This window comes from Schistosoma haematobium, chromosome 1 (genome assembly GCF_000699445.3).
Source record: "Schistosoma haematobium chromosome 1, whole genome shotgun sequence".
NCBI classification, from domain to species: Eukaryota; Metazoa; Platyhelminthes; class Trematoda; order Strigeidida; family Schistosomatidae; genus Schistosoma; species Schistosoma haematobium.
Window position 1 is genome coordinate 63,540,816 of NC_067196.1, and position 13,181 is coordinate 63,553,996.

The 13,181-nt window shown below is 31.5% G+C and overlaps 1 protein-coding gene across 6 annotated transcripts in view; it reads left to right on the plus strand.

Annotated features, from left to right (window-relative positions):
* The window catches only part of PLD2_1 (Phospholipase), a gene marked incomplete at its 5' end in the record, with an annotated part of 48,073 nt that overhangs the window by 7,858 nt on the left and 27,034 nt on the right, over positions 1-13,181 (plus strand). For 4 of the 6 annotated variants that reach the window (XM_051209336.1, XM_051209337.1, XM_051209334.1 and 1 more), the window contains 3 exons: positions 4,032-4,142; positions 5,076-5,203; positions 12,083-12,137. In XM_051209336.1, coding sequence (XP_051074785.1) covers positions 4,032-4,142; positions 5,076-5,203; positions 12,083-12,137 — 294 coding nt within the window. Of the gene's footprint in view, positions 1-4,031; positions 4,143-4,816; positions 5,204-10,592; positions 13,077-13,181 lie in introns of those variants that run through there. The other 2 variants (XM_051209333.1, XM_051209335.1) reach the window with 2 other exon arrangements.

Here is a 13,181-nt window from a genome sequence, read left to right on the forward strand (position 1 = left end):
AACTGATGGGTTGGAGAATCTCCAGACCCTAGTCCAAGGAGTTGTACTAAGTTGATAATCGTAAATTTATCACCATTAGCCTTCTTAACTCAGCAGCATTCAGAAACTTACCGTTTTTTTCCATTTATTTGCCCATGTTTGAACACAACACGTAGTGTATATAAGGTACTTAGCCAGCAAGTTACTGTTTAATTAATGATCATCAATGTGCCGAAATATGTGTTGTCCTCCATGGTTACTGTTTCTTGAGGGAATAAATTATTGTAATTGTTTACAGGACGAGCTAGTTGACCTAGTTTACGCTTGAGGGGACATTTTCAGGAGGGTTTATTCGTATTCTTCATTTGAAATTATACGGATTTGAGTCAGTGCCATGAAACTTTTCCGGTCTCGAAACAGCCGAGAGTTTTAATTTGTGGACCAGCGTCTGTGGAATTTTCATTATGGAGTCTTGAGATAAATCCTTAAAGGTTCATAATATAGTGGATATATTCCAGAAGATGCACGTGCAAATTGGCTAGTGATTAAATTTATTTTGTTATTTTTTCCTTCAACATCCTGACTCTCATACACACTACCGTTCTGTAGTAATGTTTCCATATTTCTTTCTAAAATGAAATATATGCATGCGCTAAGTCGTTATGGATGTTGAACGCACTAAAATAACCTTTTATATCACGCTAGCACTATTTATTATCTTATGTATAATTGTTTACAAGGAACTAACGTACTCATAAATTGTTTAGGAAAATATCATATTGCATTTCTGTTACATTCCACTTTCTGAAACAACTTTCGCCATTGGAGCAATAATAAAAATGTACATCTTGTTTTTTTTTAAAGGTCTGAATAATTTTTTTCTGGCTAGCGTTTTTTTAGCGAGTTAGTTTTCTACGGGATGGGGTCGCTAACCCCATGCCCAACCCTCCTCCTTTATCCGGGCTTGGGACCGGCAGTAGCCCCCGGAGGGACTCCAGGCGGAGTTACATCTTGTACAGAAGAAAATTTTTTATAGCCACGGTATATTGATGTCACTGTATTTACTTTTCAAGGGATTATTTTTCAGCTAGACGTTTGCTGAAGAAGTTGACATATAAGCGTATATAATACAATACCTTGTTCCATATAAATTATTAGTTAGCTTTTTTACTTTGTTTTTTCTTAATTTAATTAGACTTTTTGTGTGCGAACTGCTTCCATATAGACCCAGGAACAACCTTTAGTTCTCTTTTATTTTACATCTTATTTAAAACAAGTATTTATATTAATTAGTGATCTGGTGACCAGACTGATTGCTTTCAGTCTCTTCAGTTAAAAACCCAAGCAATTTTTGAGCTAGCGAAAAGTGTTTTATTTATTTATGAAATCATGCAGTTTAAGATGGTATCGTTAAGTTATATGACTTATGCACTCACAATCACCTAGAGGGTGCACCTAGTGCATTCACTATTTCGTTTAGAAAAAATTCTGAAGTTCAACGTAACGAAACAGAAAAAATATTAGTATAGGTCACCAAGCAAGACCGTTCTTGACATTTTTTTACAGGAAAACTTGCTGATTAAGTTATTTTCTGACTGTGGTCTAGGAGAAAAATTATATGGTATTAACGAAAAAATGGTTGGTAGAAATATAATGAACCCCTTATGTTACTTTAACTAGATCTCATGTTTTTAGGATCAATTTCCGACTACTAGGGTCGCTTATCGACTTGGAATATACAATCAATATAGTCATGTTTAGTAAACACTCTTTTTATGTTGTTATCCGATTGCTGTGAAAGGTAAGGCAATAATGTTTAAGATACATACTCTGTTTAAGTACAAAACGTAGCTTCGTGACTGATCTGAATCATGGTCAGTCAAGAAATTAAGGGTGCTAAACACTTCACTTGACTTCAAAGTCTCATCATCACTGGTGGGTTTGAGCTAACGGTCTCTGGACGGACTTGTAAAGTTAGGTTGGCTTCCGTTAATGTGTACAACTTGTAACTTAGGAGCGTTATCCATCAGAAGTCCTTTATGTGTGTGAAACATGGCCCTTGAAGGTAAGAGATTTTCGTGTGTTACTAGTATTTGATCACGAATACATTTGCAAAATTACTCGGTTATCGTAGAACGAATGATTGAGTAATCGTAAGATTAGGCATAGAGGAAAAACGAAAAATCGGTTGACGATGTTATGAAGCTCTATCGGCCAAGGTTGTTTGGGTATATGTCGCGTTTGCTCAACCACTGTTTTCCTCAATGCTTCATGTTCACTTTTGTAGTGGTGTGTTAGAGGAAAGCTAGTGGTGGTAAGACCAATACATCCCGTCAGTCCATAAAGCTTTTGACTGTTGATCTGAGTCATGTTGACTGGTATAAACTATCTGATTGAGAAACGTTAGATAACTGATGTCAGTGACTGCAGACGTTTGATAACTCCACTCGGAATTGATCTCAGTAGCGCAGATATATTCACACTATGTCTTTGTAAGTCTTTGATCCCAGCATTTCTTCATACATACCTGTTCATTCCGTTTTAAAAAACCAAATTCTCAATGTTGAGCGTCTCTCATTATCATTGTCACTACATTATTTCAATTTTTTCATTATGAATCTTTTTAAATTCACCTCATTGTACCAATAAGTTAAGGTACTTTGGGTCAACACATATATATTCCAGGCTTTGCGTTAATTATAACTGAATGAATGTGTTCTATACTACAATATGTATTTTCAAAATAAATATTTAATTTACTAATCTCAAGTGAGTAAATGATGTGAAACTATATGACTAATGTTAACGTGTCATGTGTTTATACACTAAATTGTTAATTTAGATGGGTTTTATGAGGACTTCTGAGATTCTTTAGAACAGCTGTCTGTCAATGTTAAGAAGTTGTCTGTTAACGAGCAGTAATGATGCTGTCAAAATTAATAGTTCTTACGATAATGTGCCGTGCAAAATATGTCAGGGTCACCAGTACTAAGACAGTTACGATTACATACAACATTGTTGCGCTTGTATCTGGCTTTACAATCATGTCATTATTTGCAAACACCATACGATTTGATTGAAGTATCACTGAGAAATTATGTTTATTTATTTATAACTTATTTACTTAAAGTTTATTAAAGGTGTTTATAAGAAAATAATAGCTGTTTTAAATAAGCTTGTATTTTTGGTAAAACGTCTTTATTTAATCGAATAAGATAATAAAGAGCGTATTCTGTACCAAATTTTGTTAATTCTATGTTTTTAATGTGTGCCTGTTAGCTCACTTTTTTCAGTTATTTGTATTTGAAAGTAAGAAATCGTATTTGTGTATTATTGTAATCAATATATATAAACATCAGGATCTTAGTAACGGACTCATTATAAACCTCCTTTATTGAATGCATAGAAAATTTAGTCTACTAGATTCTTAAATGGATATAGAAAGTTGACGTTGAAAATATAATAGTTTGAACTCTATTCGTCTTTCGATATTTAAACCAATCTGTTCTCACTTTGTAGTTTTTTCACTTACTACACATCCATTCGGTTGAAAGTATAAGTGATTTTAGATTAACTTCTGCCAAACCACTATGTCAATAATAATAACTTTCAATTGTAAATAATAAAGGCTATATTCTATTAGTTTTGTCCAGAAACTTAAATCTACTTCTGAATTCTGATTGCATATTTGATCCTAAAAACGTTACATGGTCTTAAATCATCGTTTGTGTAGATGGACAATTCGAATTGAGACTTCATTTGAGTAGGTTTCTGCTGCTTCTGGATTTTTATAACCATCCAGTACAAAAAAAAGTGTCACAATATTTAACTGTAGAGCTGAGTGGCAGAAACTACTTCTTAAAACTCACTCAATAATACAGGCACTACAGTATTGGATTCGACTTGTGAACATTCGCAAAATACTTTCATATTGACGTTTACAGTCATAACTTTTTACACACAATTATCAAAATTATTTATTTTTAAAAAAGGTTTTCTGTAGTTTTTGACTCAAATACCATTTTTATTAATTCTACAATGTTTTTACACAGAAACAAGGAGTTAAAATCTATATAATGCTTTATAAAGAAAGTGAGCTCGCCGTTAAATTTCGAAGCATAAAAGTAAAGCGCTGGCTTCGATCTCTGCATTCTAACATATATGTAGGTTTATATATTTTTTAATGAAATTTTATCTATGAAAATTTTGATGTCACTTATAATAATCTATTAGCTTTTATGAGGAAATAACATATGATAATAAACATAAATTTCATAGCCAAGTGAAAGCAAAAATTGTATAAAAAGCTAAGTATCATAAAATTTAAAATTAAATGAAATGATTTATCATTAGTAAACCTCTACTTATCTACAGTTAGATATTTTTTAAAAATAAATAAAAGGATCTCTGTCTCTTAGTAATAAGTTAATAAAGTATAAAATAAAATCTAAAGCATGTAGTTTTTTTGATAATTGATTAATCCAACAATAGTGTTGATAGTATAAAATATGAAATACGAACAGTCAGCTTAGTTTCAGTGTTCGTAGTAATCTTCTTGTCACTATTTAGCCTACTGTTCAAGATCCACTAGTTGTCATTTCTTAAATTATTTATGATGATCCCGTACAATCAGTGTTGACAATTCGTGATCGTTCAATAACACTTGTCATTAATCAACTCATAAAAATAATCCTATCATGTTCTATCTCGGGTTTCAAAGACCTTTTAGAAATGATAATTTTCACTAAATTATTTCGAAATTCAAGTATTTTTAATAACAGCTTGATAAAGATTGTTTTCACTCTGACTTTAATTATGTTACTCCCTGTAATTTCAGACTTTTGAAGCTATCAAGAAGGATTGAAATAGACTAGTGAATTCAATGTATTCTTCAAGCCTTGTATTTTCGTTAAAACTTATTAAACAAACCAAATGTATATGAACGTTAGTGATTTACTTTTTTACCCTCTCTGTAACATCAACAAGAAAATCCAATCGTCTATGAATAGCTTATTTCAAGGGTTTACTTTTGTGGGCAGATTAACGACGTGTATTTATTCACTCGTTTTTAATTTGAATCTTTTCTCTCAACGAAGATATACCGTTCTCCACGATCTACACGCTTATGGAGTCATCATGAGAAAATGGTCGCTGTTGATCAGTCAATAGTTTTTCTTGGTGGAATCGATCTGTGCTTTGGTAGATGGGACACCAATAACCACAGGTGAGATATAGATTTAAATCATTGTCCTGCCACTTTCCTATAATCTGGATTTTACAATAGTTTTTCGCAGAATTTATGACTAATGCTATTATTTCTCGAAAATAAATTTTCTTCGGTTTCATGTTAACAAGAATCTTGGATTCATAAGTCAAAAAAATTTTTGCGTCATTGATCTTCTAAACCTGTCAGATTTTACATTATATGACTTTCATAATGCTCATTTGAGACCTTAGAAACAAATTACAAGATATGCACATCGTTCTACATGTAGTAATCAAGCAAGGTTTCGGTCTACTATTTCATTCAAGCAAAATGTTTCATTTCAATCTTAGCACTATTTTGCCTGAAACTTCAAATCCTCATAAACTTGAGTTCACGTATTTAATCGGCCTTCATTTATACGTCCTTTTATGATATTTTAATATTTTTTAACATTTTCTTTTCTATAAAAACTACCTTACCTTACACCATCAAAAAGGGAATAATAATCATTACTGTCTTTTTGTTCATCAATCCTCTATTTATGTAAAAATAACTTAAAATAAGCTTTCGAGCTACTACATTCAGCTCAAACAATTATTTTGGAGTCAGCGCATTCTATGCTAGGATACTTTCAATGATTTTAATGCCATCTCATATTTTTCTATATGTATTCTACAACAAGTATGAACTTTAGCTTTTATCTAGCAAATAAAATTGTTATTATTGTTTAGACTGAGTTCTAAAACAACATAAGCTCATGCTACCAATGTTAATCAAGAACAGTACCCCTAATAAACTAATAATTTTCCAACAGAAATTGTTCAGCGAATTCCGATTTCTTATGCCTACTTATTGATACTCATAAAACAGGTGGAACATGTAGTGTACTATCAATTTAATCTTAGTTTTAAAAAATTAGAAGTTCTTGAGTGACATTGTATTCAATATACTTGTACGTTCAGTATTAGAGATGAAATAGTGAAAGATGTTTTTTGTTTTTAAATCTTTTTTTATGCGTACTATTTATATTAGTTGTATGTTCTAATTTCGTAACTTCACAGTAATAAAAATTACGTGGGGAGTTTATCTGTTCATACTTTAGAAAACATATGATTCATAAATTGTAACAATGTTTAAACTTCATTTTGTGACTATTTCTAATGGAAACTGCATCACAAGTTGACAAAAATCGAGTAGGTTTAAGATTAAGCGACAATATGCTGTAGGCATTTATAGATTACTGGAAAATTTTTGAAAATAATTCTCTCAAAATTAGTTGAAAATGCAGTAAACTGCCTTTATTTTTCATCTTCAGACATTTTTTCATACCACAAGAAAAGTGGTCTTAAGTATAAGCTATTGTTAAGCCTTTTATTTGTATAATGTGACAAAAATTTCATATTATTAGTCAGATGATTTTGTGAAAAAAACTGAATTTTTACAGTTTTGTGAATATTTTTGTGTCATTTATTGAGAACCTAACAGATTGCCGAATTGCATTAGCAAAGATATATAACCAGCTAAAGCTAAGGCAAATGTTTAAAACGTTTTTCAGAACTTTCTTTTTCATATCACATTCTTATCTGTTCTTCAAAAGATTTGATTATCTAGAGTAATATACATACTGATTATTTTTAAACGGAATCTTGTGTTTTTAAAGAAAACAACATAAATCATTCTAACGGATGAATTTCGCATTTGTTTCTGCTGCTGTCTGCTACCTTGATTTGGCCTGCTGATGTTCAGAAGGACAATGATGGCGTCACGACTAAACCATTCAGCTTAAAGAACGAAAATCCACTAAGATCATTAACCTGATCTACGAATCCATACAGTTGTCCTGTAATGTATTTCTACATTTACCGATGTACAAAATATGAGCATGTTTAAAACATGTTTAAAATCTAATTAGATGTATATCTTTAGTAGTTAAAACCCGTTCTAACGATTGGTAAACTTTTTTTAAAAAGAACGATCAATACCCCAATTTATTTTTATTTCGCTTCATCTTCAGATCGGTGTCTTGATCAATTGTTATATTGAGTCATCTGAAAAATATTTTTTTCAACGATCGTGAAGTTCATATATGTTATCAGACATTATTTCCTCGTTTTTCTTCTGTTTTATTACTAATTCCTTGTATGCAATAGAAACGTATTTTTTAACATTAAAGAATCTGTGTAGATAAGAACATTCATGTGAATCACAGTTTCCGTTACAAAGGTTTCAATGAACGATATTTCTCATGCCATCCCATTAGTCTTGGAAGTGTACTTCAACAGATGAGTTTTGAAAATATTGGTGATATCTTTTAGCGAACAAATACCTTAGCTTTAGAAGCAATTCGATTCATGAAAATGAATAATCTGGGTTTATCAAGTACTCTTATTCGTTTTACAACGAAAATGTGTCGAGAATCTTTATATCACTACTAATTTACTATTAGCATTGTGGCTGTTTATATTGCTAATGTCTATGCATAAGGTGAATAAATACATTTGTTTTGGTCATCTTAAAATATTTTTCCTAGAGAAGGCAATAATCAAAGTAATTGATTTAGAATCTAAGTAAAACTTTCAAGTGAAATGATACCAACCCTCAACAAAGGCTAAAATTTTATTAGACATGATAAGAAACATGTTATTGCAAAAAGTTTTACCAACATTATAATTTTGCAAAATACTTTCATGCAAACATGATCTCTATGAACTGGAATTATTCATAAGACAGAACAAAGTATATACATAAGTTGAGAACGTCAACTCACCAGTATACAGTTCAGGGTGTGACTGATACCCAAATGAAGTAAAAACAGTTTGTTTAAAAAACTATTACTTTGAAAGAATAACAGTAACTTACTTAGGACCATTTTTATCAACGTCTAATACCTTGAGTAAAATAGTTTTATAGGATAGTTTTTATTTTCTAATGCATTTCAGCTAAATTAACCGGGTCTTGAATAATACTATATATATCTTTACAGTATGAACATATTTTCCGAGATGTACTACAGTTGAATTATTCAGTTTAGCAACAAGATAGGATAGTTTATTGTGACATAAAATTTTTAAATGAAATCTCTTTTATGGTATTACATCCTTGTCAAGTCCTCCTTGCCACTTAGTACTTAAATACTCATCTTAATTAAATGGTAAAGGAAATTTGTAGCTTAGGAGTTTCGTTCTCTGAGCTGGATGGTATGGTTGTGGAGCTTTCGTTATTCTTCTGGATTACATCAACACAAACTTCAGGCAGAAGTGAAGTATTCGAATTTCACCACATATGACTTACTGCCTGTCCAGTCGACATCAACCTTCATTGTTTATTGTTAACCTTCAACTTATTATCTGCCTCTATTTTGATAGTATATCCCATTGATTTGATTCCTGGTCCGATATTTATCCGTGACTCTCTGGATTGGTTGATAGATTGGATAGATTTCGGTGAGTTCGTTGATTGGTGATTGACCAAAGTGCCAAGCTCGAAAAATTCCTTGGTGCTTTTAGGATTCCCTCTGTCCAAGATCTCAACATTTTTCCAATCGAATGTGTGTAAACACACACATCCAATTTATCCAGAGAAATTACAAGATTACTGAAACATTTGGTGTATTCATCCAATCACTCCATTAAATCTTTCATACAATTCTTGGATAAGGTTAATGAGTTTGAAATCAACGACGACGAACTGACGACATCCTTCGACGTAAAAATCTTATTCACCGCAACGGAACCAAGCTTGACAAAGGAGACTTTTTCCCTTCTCTTCACAATCGACATAAATCTCCCAAAGTGCATGGTGCGTTGAAGTCAAAGATCATGGAAACTCATCGATTTAAGATTAACATCGTATTTTTGATTCTACAATCAAATCTACCAACAGACGAAAGGAACACCAATCAGACCAACAATATCAGAACTTATTGCAAAAACTGTTGTTCAGAGACTGGAAGCCTCGAATTTACCAATGATCAAGCAAAAATGTGGATTCTTTATGTGGACGACATGTTCATCATCAAGACGGAAGAGATGAAAAACACGTACAAACTGATCAACAACGTCTTTAATGATATAAAATTCACAATGGAAAATTAGTCGAACAACAAGCCATTATTCGTGAACATCTTGGCTACCATAACCGACACAGAAAAACTGAAAACTCAAGTATATCGAGAGCCAACTCACACGGCAGTAATAACTTCAGAACTTGAAAAATTAACTGCGTACAAACTCCATTAAAGAGAACAAAAACACACTGAAGCACATTTGCAGCGCAAAATAATGAAGAATAATACCTGGTGAATATCCTTCAGAAGAATGACCTCCAAATCAACTTCATCAAGAAATATCAGCCCAGCTTATCAGTAGAAACGAATTCAAGAAACCAGCAGAGGGACTATCCAACTATATATAGCAAACATATCATGAATTACAACGGGAGTATTGAAGTCGTCGAGAATAGGTGTAGCTCATAAATCAACAAAATCACTTCAATCAAGCCAATTATATTGGTAGTTTACTATCTTTTTTCATTTCTGAGTGACAAAAATGGATTGGTCTATGATGATAAATGATACCATTTTGAATCTTTATCTTTCCTAGTAACTAAATTCACTGAACAAGCTATGAGAAAAGTTTCTGGAACTTCATGGAAATATAGTCTGTTTTCTGCAAATCTGCTCAGTCAATTAGGTTTTTTTGAAGCTAGTTCTCAAAACATTTACACCATGTAAAATCTAGTTTTATGGCTCGAAAAATCTGCTATCTATAAATAGTTTGAGATTTCCATCGTTTACACAATGAGTTTCTTGTTGTTTGTCAACAGTCATTTTGAAGTTCAGATTTATAGAATCTCTGAACGAAACGTTAGAAACAGGAATGAGAAATCTGATTCGAAACATGCAGCATGTTTAACTTTAATTGCACATTTAGTTGTGTTTACTGTGATTTAAAATGTCAAATCGCATTTCTGAATGCGATTTTTGTAATATTTTCAGTGTAAGGCCCAAAACAACATGTGTGACTAAGAGATGTAATAGAGTTGAATTTTCGGGTAATTATTACAACACGGTAAAGTCAAGATATGGTTTAGTTGTATAGATAGCTAGTATATGCGGCCGTGCAAAACAAGTGCACCAGTTGTAATGAAAAATATATCATTCTTTTTTAATTCAAGTAACAAGAAAGCAGTTAGTTTTGTGTTGGTAATTTGTACATATTTGCTACAAAAGATGTATCTTGAAGATATTTATCTATATGCCAAATTATTTCGTTTTAAAGATAAAATTATATATTTATTTCAAATTTTATAAAAATTATCAATTTATTTTTTGTCTTTTTGTATGATTTTTATATGTAATGTTAGTTTGTAGATTTAACTTATTTATTTGGCTTACTTATTCTTGATAAACCAAGTTGATTTCATACCAATTAGAAGAGGTTATTGTTTCAGTAATGTATCGATTTTGTGATAGATATTTACAGGCTAAATATACAACTCTGTATGCTTATGCGTTCTCAAACTAAAATAATTCAAATGTATGCGATTCTATATGTGTGTTGTTTTATTAGCCGCATAGATACAAACTCGAGATATTGGCTATGATCACTAATTTATTGTGACACGGACTCCCGCTTCAGTGTTGATATGTAAGCGATCTAGATCATAATATATTTTAGGGTTTATGGGATTACTCCCACTCTGGTGGCTGAAAAAAAGTTTTACATTCTGTATTCATAACTAGTCTGCTTGGCGCATGAAATAAAAGACACCTACAGTAGAATTTATTTTGGCGTTTATCAAGCCTACATGGAAAATTATTCGAATAAAATTCTGTCCTATAGCATAATGTTAAACATATTGCTTCATTTAAATTATGATAGGCACTGTTTAAGACACAAATATCGTAACTTTTCTTGGGCAGTCGGGATGAATTCCGTTATGAATCAGAATTCATCAAGCTCCTTCATATTTCAGTGGTATATGAAACCATTTTTGCTAAAATCTTTGTTTGTAAGACTTGTAAAAATTGGATAAGAAAAGTGAATTGTATATTTTCCAAAGCAAGAATTACCATCTTATTATTAACTATCAACATGGCCTGTTTTTATTTGTCCAAGTAACAAACTATAGCGTTATTTATTAACTGAAATTGTTAGGTAAGGGTGGATGATATTGATGTCTGACGTCTAAGTGAGGAAAGCCGACTTTTATTTCAAGGGACATGGGATATACCCACTAAATACAGTTTGCTAACAGCAGTGATTTAATTCTTTTAGACCATTCATTAGTATCTAAAACATTTTTCATTGGTATGTATGGCAACTAAGTCAAATTATTTAATTTATTAAATTTTGTCTAACAAAATGGTTGGTGTTTATAATAGTCAATAGTAATATAGTTTGACTAGTAGCAGGTCAACTTATAAAGGAACTAAAGGGACTTATTTCAGTCACCGAAAGTTCATAAACCAGTTATCTCAAAGACACATAGTGAACTTAGTAAATGTGCCAAGTTTGCTTTATCCTAATACTATACCAAAATAATAAGGCCGTTCCACCATAATATACACAATGCGATAAAAAACTCTCGATATCAAATGCTGAAAAAAAGTAACAGTAGTAAGCTATGATGTGACAAATTCCTAGATTTTACTAATGGTTTACTAAAAATGATCATAAACCATCAATCGTACGTCCACTTGAATTATTAGTTGAAATTTCTCTTCAAAATCAAAAACATGCTATGTGTCTCCATGATGTGTATTCAATGTTTATTGTACATTTATCAGATAAACCATGATGTACTACTAAGTATAAATGAAAGTTTAACTTTCTTGAATATAATTACGCGTTTAAATATGTTGCACCTCCACGGTTATTGTAATCTTTTGTCTAGGTTACAGGATGTTCACAAAATCGCTAAAGTTCAGGAGGTCAATGCAGAATTAAGAGTAAGTTGAAGAATTTACCTTCAGGAAAGCCAAAAATTAAAATCTTTCTTGCCTTCAAAGTGCTTCTTAACATGACTGTGTTTATGTGCATGTGTTTCAATTGCCTTGAAATGTATATTTATTTTAGAGTCGATTATTTTTAGTTTCCTCTTATTCAAGCGATTCTTCTAACGTACTATTTTTTTATTTCGTGGTTCCATCGCCAAATATAGGTATTTCGCGGTTGTCTTGCATTATGAACAAATGATTTCAAATTTAATTCCAAAACAAGAATTAGTATTAATTTCACAAAGAATACCTGAATTTTAGAAGCTGCAAAATAAATAACTGATGAAAACATAAACGCAAAATGTCAGTACTATATCAAAAACTAATATCATTAATTATTCATTGCACAGATATCAATGCCACACTTAACTAGTTCTTATTGGTGATTGGATTCTGTCTACGATGGTGTGGTCGGCGTACTTAGCAGTCATGATCAGATTTTCGATACTAGGAATGACATCGTATTTATGGTTGTAATTTTAAATACACAATTAGGTCTACACATGTTAAACAAAATTATATCACGTTAAGTGAATCATTCTAACGCACCTGCATATTATCGTACAATAAAATTCTATACCAAATGTCATTCACATGACCCTGACGTAAAATTATTTGTTTTAAAACCAATTCTTCATTACATGACATGCATTTGTTATTATAGTAGGCTTTAAAAAAAGCATCTTAGTTCGGGAGTATGACTTTCTCTCTACCGACTTATTCATATGATATGATAAAAATACCACGTAATTTTCAATTTGTTACACAACACCTTCCAATCATTTTGACACATTAATCATATATATTGATGATGTGGAATCAACGTCCTGTAATGAAGATCAGAGTCAATTATCTGTTCTAGACTCCTTTTTCTCAGTACAAAACCTTTGGGTATCTTTTAGAAATCTCTTTATCAAAAATCGATTTAGAAATTTATGTATAAACTGGATTCTCAAATTCATTTACGGTTTTGGAGGAACTTACATTTAATAAATT